The 15,250-nt window shown below is 37.3% G+C and overlaps 4 protein-coding genes and 1 long non-coding RNA gene across 11 annotated transcripts; 2 read left to right on the top strand and 3 right to left on the bottom strand.

The window, feature by feature from the left end:
• The first annotated feature begins 44 nt into the window (after positions 1-44).
• On the top strand, positions 45-833 carry mRpS26 (mitochondrial ribosomal protein S26). Its single transcript, XM_069047573.1, has one exon. It carries the CDS (start codon positions 152-154, stop codon positions 785-787), a length of 636 nt encoding a protein of 211 aa, XP_068903674.1. The 5' UTR covers positions 45-151; the 3' UTR covers positions 788-833.
• On the bottom strand, positions 777-1,661 carry LOC138130880 (uncharacterized). 2 transcript variants are annotated; one of them, XM_069047576.1, is made up of 3 exons: positions 1,572-1,661; positions 1,293-1,518; positions 777-1,243 (listed from the first exon to the last, which is right to left on the bottom strand). In XM_069047576.1, exons 2-3 carry the CDS (start codon positions 1,480-1,482, stop codon positions 819-821), a joined length of 615 nt encoding a protein of 204 aa, XP_068903677.1. In that variant the 5' UTR covers positions 1,483-1,518; positions 1,572-1,661; the 3' UTR covers positions 777-818. The 2 variants fall into 2 exon arrangements, with proteins under 2 accessions (XP_068903677.1, XP_068903676.1); XM_069047575.1 differs by having other exon boundaries at positions 1,293-1,649.
• Positions 1,662-1,848: 187 nt separating this feature from the next.
• On the top strand, positions 1,849-4,203 carry LOC138130878 (uncharacterized protein F13E6.1). 5 transcript variants are annotated; one of them, XM_069047572.1, is made up of 5 exons: positions 1,849-2,014; positions 2,898-3,147; positions 3,215-3,274; positions 3,554-3,683; positions 3,729-4,203. In XM_069047572.1, exons 1-5 carry the CDS (start codon positions 1,993-1,995, stop codon positions 3,840-3,842), a joined length of 576 nt encoding a protein of 191 aa, XP_068903673.1. In that variant the 5' UTR covers positions 1,849-1,992; the 3' UTR covers positions 3,843-4,203. The 5 variants fall into 5 exon arrangements, with proteins under 5 accessions (XP_068903673.1, XP_068903672.1, XP_068903671.1 ...); XM_069047569.1 differs by lacking the exon at positions 1,849-2,014 and adding an exon at positions 2,073-2,845 and having other exon boundaries at positions 3,554-3,677; XM_069047568.1 differs by lacking the exon at positions 1,849-2,014 and adding an exon at positions 2,079-2,845.
• drd (drop dead) lies at positions 4,194-14,228 on the bottom strand. The gene is made up of 9 exons (XM_069047567.1): positions 13,966-14,228; positions 8,909-9,070; positions 8,635-8,858; positions 8,375-8,583; positions 8,068-8,326; positions 5,225-5,554; positions 4,982-5,175; positions 4,801-4,927; positions 4,194-4,745 (listed from the first exon to the last, which is right to left on the bottom strand). Exons 1-9 carry the CDS (start codon positions 14,165-14,167, stop codon positions 4,266-4,268), a joined length of 2,187 nt encoding a protein of 728 aa, XP_068903668.1. The 5' UTR covers positions 14,168-14,228; the 3' UTR covers positions 4,194-4,265.
• On the bottom strand, positions 10,533-13,959 carry LOC138130881 (uncharacterized). Of its 2 annotated transcripts, XR_011159668.1 has the most exons (3): positions 13,822-13,959; positions 11,324-13,767; positions 10,533-11,270 (listed from the first exon to the last, which is right to left on the bottom strand). It is a non-coding gene; the product is annotated as an uncharacterized lncRNA (long non-coding RNA). The 2 variants fall into 2 exon arrangements; XR_011159667.1 differs by having other exon boundaries at positions 11,324-13,959.
• Positions 14,229-15,250: the final 1,022 nt, after the last annotated feature.

The following is a 15,250-nucleotide window of genomic DNA, read 5'->3' as shown; positions in this document are numbered from 1 at the left end:
GTTTTAAGTTTGCCGCATTTAATTTGGTAAATTTGTGAAATCATTGCACAAATGTTGGTATCGCATGCCGGATGAAAACATCTCGTTATTTGTAAAGTTAGGTTATGTTATGCGACCGTCTTTTTAAACTGTAAATTACGTTATATTCGTTATGTTACGAATAGTTTCGAATGTCAGAATTATAATTGGGGTTCCGGAAACTTTACAAAGTTACCAGACAGTTCGATGGCGTCGCAAACCGCTATGGATGCCCACGGCCAAAAGCAAACTGTTCAGGATCCCCGTGAAACCTGTGATTCCCGTTGAAGAAAAGGAAGAAATAAAACGTCTTTACAACAATTACCGAACGGCTATGAAATCTATACGCAGATTTTTAACACACAAACACAGTGTTCTTCTTCAAGCCAAAGCTGACACCGAAGCATTGCATAGAGCGTTTGAAGAAGATCTGGCCAGATGTAATACAATTAACGATCAGTGGAATGAAGAATTAAGGGTGATTCGTGAAGAACGCGTTGCAAAGCAGTTGGAAAAAGATATCAATTTTGCAAAAAATCGTATGGAAGCTTTATTAGAAGAGAAAGAAGCAAAATTAGCAGCAGCAGAAGAAATTGTTAAACAGCATAAAGAGTTAGTCACTACATTCATAACACCAGAAAGTTTAGATGAAGCTATCGAAAAAGCTATCAATAATCCTATGGATTATAATTTTGCCATTGACCTTCAAGGAAATAGGATTGTTGGAAGGGAAACAAAGCCAGGACAAGAAACTAATGTTAATTCTTAGTAACTAAAAGTCAAATTTATTTACAAATAAATTATGTAAAAAGTGATTGCAAAAATTCTGTTCTGTCCTCTTGGTTAGTATCCATCGAGCTAGGTTCACTGTCATCTAAATTACTGAATTCTTTATTAACAACTTCTTTACTTTTCCTTTTATCTAAATTAGCTGTGAAGAAATTAGTTTTCTTCTTGGCCAACTGTATTTCAGTTCTGAGTTTTTGCCTTCTAGCTGCTTTCTCATATGCCAATCTTTCATGTAAATGTGTCCATTTAAAGTTTGATAAATACTTAATATTCCAGATGCAATCGAACTGTTTAGATTTTTTGCGAGTGCTGACTTGGGTATTATTTAACAGTTGTGCCACTTTTTTGGCAACAGATTTACGTTCAAATTCCAGCCAACCTTCAGTAAATTTCTTGGCAACTTTTTTTTGCTTTGACTTTTTATTATTTGTAGAATCTGCAATTATTCACATTAATTCACATTAAAGCATCATCAATACACATACCTGTTTCTGCCAGTTGCAAATATATTCGTCCAACTTTACCGAATTCACCGAAAACTTCTCGAATTTTCGTCACGTTCATGTAGGGGGGAATGGTCGAGAGATAGATAATGCCCCGTTTTGGGGCCTTTATTGATTTAGTTGAAGTGGATGCTTTTTCTGTATTATCCGATGTCTCGGCAGCTTCAACCATTTCTCTTGATTACTAAATAACTGTGTTACTTTGCACCTTTTCAAACACTTAAAACAATTACGCAAAGCTACTATTTTTATTCAACATACTTATAGTCGCAGAGCACATGTATTTATCCCTAGATGTATTTATCGTCTTTATCGTCATGTTCTCATGTTGTTGGTGTCAAGTAATGACAACCTTATAGCAAGAAAATTACTAGACGCTGTTTAAAAAACAATAAATTTTAATAATTTTAACGCAAAATGTTTTATTTATTTCTACATTATCAATAAATGAAGAAAAACAGAAATATTTTATTTTGATCTGAACCACATTTATTTAAAAAAATAATAATTTGATGACAATATAGAGGGCGCGTGGGGCGCTAGTGATTATTGTGTTCTTCTAAGTTTGTGTCGATCTGTCATTTGGTATTTGCCGAATCTGTTGTTGATTAATCAGTGTTTTCCAGAAAAAGCGACGTAGACTCCATTATACCTCTTCTAAGTGCTACAAAAGGCCGTGAAAATGACCAACATTAGCCCCACAGGTAGGAATTTTCGATCAGACATTTTCACAAAAAAACCGCCCGAGACCAGTTTTTTTTTAATCACAAAAATCTCCGTGGGTAGTTGTCCGCTAATAGTTGATTACGTATTGTTCACGGGTAAAGAATAATATCTTGCAAGGAATGTCGGCATTTTTTTACTTTTACAACTCTCTCTCGAATGACGTGTCAAATATTCCGTTAGTTTTATTGCTTTGACGTTTCGCCCCCCTTAATCTAGCTCGTTTGTTGATATGTACGAGTTTATCGCTTCGTTTGGGTCAAATAAACAAAAAAATCCAAATTGAAAATAGTTCGGATGATAGTGTTGTGTGAGGTGGTGCATCTACCCTTTAACCTGAGGGTGAAATTGAAAAGAGAAAAACGTCTCGCATGACGACCGCCAGCTGGTCGCGTGAAAATAGCACGCGAAGACCTGATCCTTTTCGAAAATGAGTGCCGACGAGGAGCACAGCCTCGATTACATCGAAGATCCATATTTCAATCCGCAGGTCACGACGGCAACTCCAAGTCTAGACGATCTCGATTGTCTGGACGATTATGACGTCCTAGAAACCGAATTGGAACTGTTCGATCTTCGACAGTTAGATTTTGACGAAACGAATTGCAGTAGTTTACCCTCGAACGATGAATCGGTGAACGTGGAGGCGGAATTTTTTAACGTAAAAAGGGCCAACGCTATCATCCGTGCTTTTTTCAAAAAGGACTTTAAGCGGCAGGTTCGCGTAACGTACTGTGATCTGACCAAACCGTACTTGGCCAAATTGCCGAGAGATAATAATTTTCGCAGATATTTAGATATTAGCGGTGACGGTGAGTTTTTGTATCGGGCGCGAGACGACATTCAGGGATGGAATTGTTGCAGAAGAAGCTATTCCGGTGGATAATCACGTCGCCGATCTGTCGAGTCTCTCTAATGAGGAGAAAGAACGTCAGAATGCGTTGTGGAACGAAGAGCTGGCGCAAATCGAAGACGAGATCGCCACTCTGAGGACTGTCTTGGCGTCAAAGATGCGGAGAAGCGCCGAATTAAAGCGCAATCTAGGCATCACCGTCTGGAAGGAGGTATCAGAAGACATCAATCAAGGGATCAAGAACGTCAAGGAGAGCAACGTGTAAGGGTTTACGATTATCGAGGCTTGTTAGATGCATGATAACGTTATTTTTATTTTATTTGGTTAGATATCAGACTGTGGAAACTAAAGTTGGTCAAGTAACCAAAGCCGTTACGGATGCACCCATGTAAGTATCGCATGGCTTATAAGTGATGGACCGAAACTTGGAATTTGTTCTGATGAATTTTTCATCATTGAAAAGTTATCGTATTCCTGAACGTATTATGCTCGCTCGAGTTGCGAAAGTAAAAAGCGCGAATTAATTTTTTTGTATGTAGTTTTGACGTGTACTCGACGTTCCGAGTATTAACTCTGACTTTTTATCGAGACGACGATACTGTTCGATATTACGTTCGTTCCGCACGAGTTGGTAGTTTACATTTTTGATCCGCCATGTTGTTTTTAGCTATCAGAAAACGACTTCTATCATCGGGGGAATTACAGGAAACATCACCAATAAGATTGGTCAGATGCGTCACTCCGAGTCGTTCCGTTCGATAGAAGAGAAAGTCGGTTCAGCTTACGAAAATGTGAAGGTAGGTTAGCGGAAATATGGCCGGTGGTTTTAATATTATTTTCAGACCAAGGTGGCATCGCGTTCAAACTCTCAACAGAGCTTGGACGAGGCCGGCAGGTCTCGTAGCGGATCGGTGGTGACAAGCCCAACGATCGCTGAAGAAAAACCTCTGGCATAGTGTCATCGTAATCAAAATCACTGCTGTCCCGGCCAAGAATGCCTTCAACGCTTGTCTACTGAATTGGTCGTTACTAATTTCTGAGTTAGTTACGTTCTAGTTCTAGTTCCTTTATTATTTGAAGATAGGTTGTTTAAGAGGAAACTTTTTCATATTGTAGCTTCATACAAACCGTTCTGAACGGTTGAAAAAGAGACTTAGCTGTAAGATTAGTTTTTGTACAGAATTTAGTTTTAATTAACAATCAATTATATTTATATAACTATTTTCCATACTGACACGGCTCTATTGAGGTGTACTACTAGGTTCTAATTGTAAGCATTCAATTTAAACTAATAAAAAAAGAAACTCTCAATGTTTATTATCTTTTTTATTTCAAACTCTAAGCCTAATTGTTGAATAAATAAAATCTACAGTTAATGATCAACTGATCTTCCGATGGAGCGGTTCGAGTACGGTTTCTTTCTTCTTGACTATTATATTGCGAATATTCTGGAAGGGCATCTCGACTAGTAGCGTTAGAACAACAGACAGGACCCCTATCCAGAGAAGTTCTTTCAGATTAAACAGAATCTTGAAGAATCCGTAGTGTTCTGCCGTCCTCGCGACTCCCACGTTATAAAAGAACACAGGAAATTGTGTTAAGTAGACGGTGTAAGATATTTTGGTCCAGATAGAGAACGGCGGCCACGAAAAGAAGCGTTCGAAGCCGCCTCTGTAGCCGATGTGAGTAGTGAAGATGATCCATCCGAAGGCGATACACCAAAGAATCGGAGCAAATGCCGCATACCACGCAGCATCGGTGGGATTGTATACGTAGTCGATGCTTCCCATGAAAGCGGGTCCGAAGAAAGAGACACAGTAGCATAACAGGGCGAAGGTGTTGCCGATTCGGCGTTGGCTCTGAAATAAAATTAATTGTGCATATAGGCAACACAAAATACGCATCGGTATCTACCTTGGTGAGGGAGATGTTTCTGAAATTCCTCAATATGTATCCAAGGAAGATTCCCATTATGTAAACTGTGGCTCTGTGCGCTGGTAAAATATACATGTTGTCTGCTGTCTCAAACAATTGATTTATTCTAAAAACGAGTTGAATTGAGATTTATAAAATTGGAAATTTTGAGAGAACTTACGACGTCCCAAAATGGATGTAATTAGATAATTTCATCGTATAGGTAACATAATATCGCATGAAAGTTGAAAATATTGCGACACACATCAGTGCACAGCTCCCTTTTTTGGGCCACTTCCATAGCAACAAAATAAAAATGGGTGATGCGAAAAAAAGTTGAGTGTCAATTCCCACGTGATGCGTGTGCGTTAAACACTAAAAAAATCAATTGAGTGTAACTCTGTGTGATTTTCGCCGCCCCTACCATATCCTTGAAACCGTAATAGTTGTGTATGAAGAGCAGATTCCTCCACCAATACTTTTTGCAAATTTCCGAATGATGCGTGACCACTTGATTCCACATCGGTCCTGAATTGAGCCACGGCAGCACCAGAGTGCAGAAGGCGATGAGGGCGACGAACGTGGGCAGGATCCTGAAGAGTCTCGAAACGTACTCCTCCACCAGGCTGATTTTCCGGTTTTTGTACAGCTTACCCAAGAGCGAGTAAGATGTCAAAGTGCCAGAAATGAGAATGAAAGGGTCGGTGTAGAGACTCGCAGCTCGCCCCAAAACGGACCAAGGCCGAGCTACATACTGCAATAAAGGAGATTACGGTATTTTGATTAAATTCTAGACCCGCTTTATTTCAAGTAAACCCGTTTTTGTCTAATGTTGTTAATTCAAATGCGACTTCGAATTTTGATGGAGGCTCGCCACCATGAATGAGCCGCTCCTGTTACTACAGTAAACCGAAGAGGTAGCGCGTCTGTCATTCATGCGTTCACGCTGCTGCAGACGCCGCATCCACCTGTTCGCGTATGCTGCTCTCCTGCCACGAAATAGGGAAATTTCCCTCGAATTCGACGCTTGTGGCCGGTGGACTCAATCACCCACGCCGCGCATGATCAAGGTCAACGAACAGGACCAACCCAGGTTCATTCTTGGTGCTCCAGGTGTGATTTATCCTCACGGTGCTGCGGGCGAGTACGCGTACACTTCTCGACGGTTCTGCGCTCCTGATGGTAGAACTAAGATATTCGCGTCTGAAGCGCCAAGTGGTCGGTGGAGGAGCGAAACGGACAGGAGCCGCAGAAAGCGGACAAGTTGGGGTTGCGAGTGATCAGGGAGAGAGTAAAAAGTAAAATTAAAGTAATCGAGAACAGGTATGAAATAAATTGGCGGCTGAAATGCCAATGGGTGTTGCCAAGGTGCGCTGTGTTGTTGAAGTATGACTAAAATCCTTACGCAAAGCTGCATCAACAAACAAGTTCATTTTCAAGGTTAGACGCTTGCAGACAACCAGCGAGGGGTATATATTGAAAATTTCAATGATATCATTTTATTTACATTTACCTCATTTTTCTTTATTGAACAAGTGTTGTCAGTCTCTGTTTTGGTTCAAAGTTCAAACAGTCAGGAAAAAATTGTGCGTGACACATACAAGAAGTATTTAAGCAAGAATTATGTTTTTTGTTCGACACTGTCAGAATTTAAGAAATTTCTCCTGTGTGAGCGGATTTTGATAGATGTCACAACTTGTCAAAACGAAACGTCAAGCTAATTTAAAAGATTTTTAGCGATTTGGAGCCTTTAAGGTGCTCGTCGAACAAAAAAACGTTGTATTCAACTAGTTCTTGTGTAAATTGGGCCTTTTTTGGCACTCAAAAAGCCCAATTTACACACGAATTCGTTAAATAAATAACTATATACCAGGTGATCAAGAAGGACTGTTTAAGTTGGCAATACAATTAAGAACATTTTCTTATTCGGCTATTTACAACACTACAACCGGATATGTGGGTTGATTTGACAGATATTTGACTTAGCATTAACAACGACAAAATGGTAGGTTATGAGAGTAAAAATTAACTGCAAAAAGAAATCAAAGTTGGAATTCGGAATAATAATCTAAACATTAACTAAAGGAAATTCTCGAAGTGCTCCCCATTTTTCTCTAAACTAAATTAACTCTTCTCTCGAACAATTCACCAGCATGTTTAATTTAATTTGAAATGTCAGTGTGAAGCCATCAACAACCGGAAGTTACCCCGTTGTACCATTTAAAAATAAAATTCAGTATCACCAACTTAAACAGGCCTTCTTGATGACCCTGTATTTAAGAAATCATCTGCAAAAATGGCAACAAACATAATTTATTGCCATCTGGTTAAAATTGCGACAATATTTTGTAAGAATGACTGACGCAAGTAAACGATTACTTTCTTATAATAGCATCAGTTTCACAGTAAGGCACTTTTATTTAATCAACAAATCCGGTTTTTAAATTGGCGTAGATGGAGTTACTTACTTCTCCTTAAATCCAATTATTTAGGTTTCAGGAACGGATTTCTCATATTGGAAAAAGTGAAAATAGATTTTTAGTACAGACAGACAGCTTGCATTAATTCGCAAGCTATGTGAAACGTTAACGAATTATATAACAACTGCATAACATTTAACCGAGTGGAGTTGACAAAAGTAGTTTTGAATTTGCTGCAACGCTGGTTCACATCAAGCAATATTCTGTATCTGCAGAATATTGCGTATATCGACTTACGAGTCTTTATGATATTTTTAATAATTATTCAATAACGTCGAAAAAATGTTTAGAGAAAGTGGAGTAAACAATCGTTATTTAAGTGACCGAAATAAAATGAAAATTGTCAAAATTACGAGTGACAAACAGATTCTCTTTTTTTGGTCAACAGTGAAAATATACCTTTCCCATTAAAGTGGCAGTTGCTCAAATCCTTGTGTTTGAAATTTAACAATCATCGAGAAATTTATGACCCTGGGAACGAAATGCACGAAAAATTACCATCTATTATTTATACTCATTAGTTGTAATTTCTCAACAAATAAGGTTGCCCCAATCAAATTAACCACAAGCGAAAGACATCGATGAAAATTTTCAAGTACGCAGAAGTCGCAGAACGCAACAATTAATAGTTACGAGTTGTCGAATATTTACTCGAATGATTTGGAAAAATCGACCAAAGACAACTAATTACATCCTGTAGATGTTCCCGCCAAGTAAAATATTTGCTTTATATTTACGTCATTTGTTATTTGCACCAAATTGTTGACCGATGACTTGACCACCTTACCTCGATCATCTCCGTCCTGTTCATGTACGGAGTGAAGAACATGGCCATGCTCTTGTGCGCCAACACTAAAAAAAATGCGTTTACGAATCGGATCCCGTGAATCGCCTCGATGTCGTCGTGTGACTTCTTCAGCCGAATCAACGAATTCCAATTTTTCTTCAACGAGAACGCCTCAATCCATTGATTCTTGTCTTCCGCAGAGTAGTTGTCGTACACCGTGGCCATAATCACAACCGCGACGATAGCCGCAAAAACACACCTGAAATTCGGCTCCTGAAACACGGTTGGACCCAAAGTAACCACTTACGACGCCACAACTGTTGACGCTGGGACTTTGCGCTTTTCTGCAGATTGACACATGCTCGGATCCACATGGATTTTCACTTTGAGATCCGTGTTTTTGACGATTTTGCTAACTCCCTGTCTGAGTCCCAGTTCGATGTCGGTGGGGGTGCAGCCATTGGGGACGCAGAGGGCCCAGTTGATGCTGGAAAATTTAGGAACACGGTGTCCCGGCTATGTTCAAAATGTTGTCAGTAAATTGGATTTGGAATTTCAACCACTTACGTCATCCAGTTCGCTTTTGAAGTGGAAATGGGACTGGGCCAGTCTGTGAAGCGCCAAAATGTACGGACTGGATCTTCCTGATTCGACTTGAATCGAAGTTAGACAGTACTGTCCGTTGATATTTTGGGCTTCTTGTCTGGCTTGCAAGCACAGGTCGAAGTCCCCCAGTTGATTTACATTCCCGTTTAAAACACCCGAGGGAAGTTTAGACGAAGAGTCGTACACTGCAAGAGGAAAAAGTGAAGATCAAGAATGGAGGCGACGTTCAAGGTACTTTTTAGCGCCCACAGTTTGAACCGTTTCAGGTCGGTGACGTATTTCTCGCTTTGTTTCCTGCAGAGGGGGCTCACCCCCTCGATCCGACTGAGATCGAAAGGGGGCACTATCGAGAAAAGGAAGTCGGACAGCTGATGGGTTGTCGTTTCGTAGTTCATGTCTGGAAAATTGCGAAAGTCGTGTAATAATATGTATTATTCGCAAATACATAAAGACATAGTTATTATTGTAGAATTAAGGCCAACAGTGACCTTGATTATTCCCGGGAATAGATTAATGAATGTCTCGCATCCGAAGGGCGTATTTGGTAATCGAAGGTGAAAATAAAAATATACGGGTAAATGTCGCCATTTCCCATTTAACCGACAACCGAGGATTGCGAAAACGATTACAGTTTAGCTGAATCCTGCTAGCTTAGTTTGGTTGAATTTTGATAAGCTATGAATGGGTTTTTTCATTGGCAAGGAAAGTGAACTTGACTATGCAGTCAAGGTCGTGTTTTTACTTTTTCCTCGTCCGGGCTAGTTTTTGTACGTTGCAACTATTACCTGTTACGTTAGGTTAAGGTGGGAGAGATTTTTAATTAATTAAACGTTCACTAGCGCTAATAATTAATGCAGTGCACATTTCTGATTGCTATAACTGATATAAATAATACAAGTTATCAAGGATTTCTTTTGTTTTTATAAGATTCATAAACTAAATGATGAATTTATTGCAGGTACCTATTAGGTACTTTGGTACGTTACATGTTTGTGAGGCTCGAGGTAACTGCTCTTTAATTCATCTAAGGCCAATCGAGTGACGAGGAAATATTTATATTGTATTGTTACATTAATTTCTTACCATTAATAATTATACTATCATGTAAGTATGTAAATTAAATGAATCTAGTTTCAACCTTGAGTAAATATTCATGAAATTTCTTTTTTTTTGTAATAAATACGCGAAGATCTTGAATAATATGAAATACGTATAGTCGATTGCAAAAAATCGAGTACTATTGGGAGCAAAAAAATGGGACATCAATATCACTGTCTTGACTTTTAATGTGAAATGACCCTTATCTGTTTCTAACCCTACTTTGAATTGATTGACGTTGTCATTAAGTATTGTAGGTTGTAGGGAATGAGTGTAAGTAAGCACGTAGTGAATATTTAATGCAAAGTCCCAATCAAAATCTACCTATATCAAAAGAAAAGGGCATTTGGAAAAAGAAAACAGGAGTATAAAATAAATTTTTAAACTGTCAGCTAGAATAGTGTCAAATTTCTATGATAATAATCAAAGACAAAATGACAATAAAGCTTGAACTCCATCGAATTTTTCAAAACTGACAGAAATTTGATGTCCCACTTAGTCCCAATAGTACTATGCCAGCGAATAAATTTCGGACAGCAAAGTTGCTGTCATTTTGAAAAATGAAATGTAGTCTAGGCTTTATTGTCATAATTTTTGGCATTTTAAAATTATTTATGCGCTGCCAAGCAATTTTGGCCGTTTTATTTACCTCATTAGAGTGCATAAAAGGGTAATTTATTGCTCTAAAGCATTGGCGTAATTTTTATGCTCTAAAGAAAATTCTATTACATGAAATTGCGTATTTCTTAATAAAGTAACAATTTAATTAAACGAAAAATTTACTTCTACTTTAGCATTGTTACAACTATTAATTACAATCGAAGGTAAATTGATTTTTTCTGAAAATATTTGATTCTGTCGATTTTGAATGTTCAACTCCGCATTTGTCTGAAGAATGGAAACTCCTTTACTTTTCTTATCCTCCGGTTCTTCAGTGTAGTCATTTGAAAAAGCACTGGATGTTGATGGGACTACTGTTTTTTCATGTTGACGTTTCCCTTGAATTTTTTCGGCTATCTTGAGCTTGTTTTGAATATTATCTTCTATATATCCTTCTGCGATTGTACCAGAACGCCAACCTCCGTGACGTTTAAGTCTGTAATATGTCCACCAGAATCTGCAAGTAAAGTAGCGGAACTGCGACGCAAACAATGTCCGGTATAAGATTTGGGGTCGGGAAGGTTCAAATATGTTGCTACTTTTGATGGAATGTTTCCAAACGTATTTCTGCCTACGGGTTGCGTGGAACATTTCCCATTTTTGTAAAAAATGAAGAATCGATTATGTTTAGTATGTGGAGGCCGCAAAACAAAGTACTTGCGGAAAAGTTCTAAGAAATTTTGCTCATTTTGTATTATAGTAAACCGTCTTGATACTTTTGTTTTCGTTTCAGTTAGTCTTATCAGTATCGCAGAGCCCAAATCCTCAATTTCTTTTGTTGTTAAAAAGCACAACTCTTGCGATCTGCAAGCACCGGCAATTCCTACGATTACAGCAACCTAGAATAATTACAAATTAACTATTGAAATATAAAAGCAACAAAGTAATTTACCTTGATCATTAAATACGTATCATCTGGTGCTTCCGTAATAAATTTGTCAATTTCGCTTTTTGAAAGGACTTTTGACTTTTTAGGTTTGTAAGTATCACATTGTCACTTTAAATATGCTTGAAGTTTTAAGTATTTGCTGATGTCTATTCCATTTCTTACTAGCAAGGTGCTTCTTAACATAGAGTAAAAACTCCACAAACTCGAAGACTTGTAGTTGTTGGATTTTTCAAAAAAGTAAGCGAGACAAACATCTTCAGTGTACTGTATAGTCTTCTTACCATTTTCAGCTAAATTGAAAAATCTTTTGCACACAAAAGCAAATGTCTGCCACTTGTTTACAAAATTTCGTAGTTACGGTAGTTTGGAAAAATTATCAATCTTTGGCTACTTTGTTTAAATTAATACCAAGGAAATTTTTGTGTTGGTTTTTTCAATTTTTGAGGGCAGCGCATAAAATTTTGTATGCATTACGAGCATAAATTGCATTTTGCTGCTCTTATCGTCTTAATGCCCTCGGCTAGCGCCTCTGGCATCAATATGACGATGCGAGCAGCAAAATGCAAAATTATGCTCTTAATGCATAAATAACTATTTCTCAATACCTCCAAGTAACGTCAGATTAACTGAAACTGAACATGCCATCAGATGTGTTGCATTGTGTCAAAGTGACAACTGTGAAAAATAGGGTTATTAATATGTAAAGAGTGTTTTACAACTAATGACAATGGCATGAAATTGATGTCCGAAATTTATTCGCTGGCATATAATCTGTTTCAAAATCAAAAATCCACCAACACTGCATTCTACCTCGAAAATACAACCGACAACGTCGCCAACTTTTGTTTTTAGTGTGTCTGCAAGTGTCAAAAAAAGTGGGGTTATGAAAGAAAACTGTTGGACAGTCGTTTTGGTCGTAGTTCATCGTGTTTTTTATTCTAATTTTATTATTTCACTCAAAAGGTATGATATGGTAGCTACCACCTTTTTGTACATAATAATTATTTTGTGTTACGTAAATAAACTCAACAGTTCAATGTCAAATTATGGCGGGAGGTAGGCCCAACCCAAAAAAATGAAACTTATTCTAGGGATTTCTTTTTTTCTGCCAACATAATTCAATAGGTGGTGAATTTTTGATTTTGAAACAGATTATAGTACATCAAATTTTCTATAGTTTCATTCATCCTCCTTGTTGTCAATTTTGATGTTACCAAGACAAACAAAATGTCAAAACTTTTCATTTCTTACGTCAGACGTAATAACATTCCTTGTGTCAGACATAACCTATTATCCGTTCACGATTATTTCAAATTCGGACTGTCTATGAAAATCTGACATTTTAGTTGGCAATATTGTGATTTGGCATAATAAATCTATTTTAGGTTATAATTGAATTACACTGATTCAATTAGGGAATTGACAACAAGACGAAAATTTAATAACGAAACGTCATATGACAGGACCTGACGCCAATCTAACAAAAAAATATCGTGGCCTCCTGCGTGTTTAAAATAATCGTGAACGGCATATATACTCAATTTCATATAAATATGCATCTAAGCAAGCTATGAAAATCTGATTTTCTGTTGGTAGTAAAGCTAAAGCTAGTGACTTTGACTTTCAAAGTTGCTTGCTCTGCGCGAACCCGATTTGACTAATTTTTCAGTTTTTGTCCATTTTAACATTGCTGATTTCGAAATCCCGGCACCGCGAAATTGCGGTCATCCTACCTTGATGGTGCACAACTTACTCTGATTGGTCAAGTTTAGGATGTCTTTTTTCGATTATCGCTTGATGGGATTTTTTTCTTTAAAATTTAGATTATCACATTTACCCAAATATTCCCTTACATAAGACTGGTTGTTTTTAATATATTATGTCGGAATTGTAAACTTATTGTTTCACAAGATGACTGCATAAATAATTAATTAGAAAGAAAAGTCTCAACTCAACAGTTGCAAGTTGGTCAAGTTTAGTATGTCTTTTCTCGATTATCGTTTGAGATAGTATTTTTGTCTTTAAAATTTAGATTATCACATTTACCTAAATATTCCCTTACATAAGATGATTATTTTTAACATATTATGTCGGAATTTTAAACTTATTGTTTCACAAGATGACTGAATAAATAATTAATTAGAAAGAAAAATTCTCAACTCAACAGTTGCATTCATTGTGGTACTTTTTATTCCCCAGACAGTTGTAAGTCGGTGCTTGAAAAGTTTTAGTTTTTATTGTGCGTTTTACTTTGATTAAGAAAAGGACGCAAAGTTTAGTTCCAAAAATGAGAATCTAATGGCATTTAAAAAATGATGAAAAATGATGATACGTAAAAATATGACCTTGTTTGACTACCTTGAAAAAACTAGTAATTCGCAATTTATCATGCACATGTATTGATTGATGATAGTTTAATTCCGGTACTTCGTTTGTGGCTCCCTAGCCTATAATTTATTCAAATCAGGAAACAACGCATTCGATAATTAACAAAAACATACCTACATTTTAAAATCATCAGTAAATTCAGGAAATTCGAAATGGATACACAAACAATTAAATTTTAACGAAGCGCTTAGCAATAATTCTGCGTGCTCATGTATTTTTTTCCGTCTCTCTAGCAAAATTTTCAGGTCGTTGCGTACCTTCATCCATGCATTTGTCGACGTTTTTCAGGCAGAGTTTCCCGCTCTGATCGCCGCTAAGAATCGTCCTGTCGATGTTGAAACCCCATCTGAAAGGCGCACCGGTTATGGTCGGAAAAGTGGTCCGGTTGGTGTAAATTTTCAAGTCACAGTGCACTGTGAGAAACTCGGCGACGAAAAATGCGAAGAAAAACGGCTTCATGTCGATTATTCACCCCCGATCACTGCACACCGACATGTGAATGTAATGAGTATTGTCAAAGAGTTTTCATGGGACGCTGGGTAGGGAGAGTTGCCCAATGAGCGTCCCCACCAAGGCAGTTCAGCATCTACCTTGTCAGAATTGATTCACAATGTTACTTATTTTTTTTAAGAATGTTTTTCTTTTTAAAATTTCCAAGTTTGCTTGAAATACGACCTTTCACAATTCTTCGATTGCACATAAGAAATTGTAATGTGGTAGATACATAATAGTAAATCAAAGAGAAAAGTTTACTCAACTGTCAGCAGTGATTTTCGGATTAACTTTCATCCAAACTGGAAAAAACAATTTCAAAGAAGTATTAACATTAGACTCCACAAATTTCGCAAGATTTTTTAATTCCTTCCAACTACATAATTATTAGTTTATTTTGTTTCCGACGAGAGTAGGTTGAAAATGTTTTCTTTGTACTATTATAAATTGACAGAATCAGGTTTTCTTCCAACGGACTAAGTTCAAGAAAATTTCCAAGACGAGCAATCTAACATCTCAGCATCTCACGCATGCAGTGCTTAAATGCTCAGTTTTACCTTGACCACAAGGAAAAGTTCAACGCACAAGCAGTCTCGTGTGGAGAAAAATTCTTTCGTCTACTGTGCTAACATCTACGAGTACAACAACGCGGCTTCTTCACGCACCTGACCAAATGTTTTAAAGGTCACAACAAGGATCGCAAATGTGGCTGACTTCTCATCCTAGAGGAGCGCTTTTTAATAACAACCCCCCAACTAAAAACTCAGTTTTGGGAATGACACAGTGGTTATACATTTATATTTTTTGTTGTTTTTACGATAACAATTAGAAAACAATTTAAATTAAGTTTCAAGCAAGGTCAACGATTTTTATGATGATCGTCTTCGGTGATTGACACTTCAATAGGAGCAAAATTCTCCTTGCCACACGTTCAATCTGAAGTGTGCAGGTCGGGATTTTTGAATGTCATGATCAGTGAGTTCGTTGTCATTAATTAAATCATTTTTGAAGGCAAAAGTAATAAAATTCTGACTTTGCAGCCAAAGATTA

Source organism: Tenebrio molitor, chromosome 5 (assembly GCF_963966145.1).
Source record: "Tenebrio molitor chromosome 5, icTenMoli1.1, whole genome shotgun sequence".
NCBI lineage: Eukaryota > Metazoa > Arthropoda > Insecta > Coleoptera > Tenebrionidae > Tenebrio > Tenebrio molitor.
The sequence above is the reverse complement of the archived record's forward strand: the minus strand, read 5'-3'. Positions and strand labels throughout refer to the sequence as shown.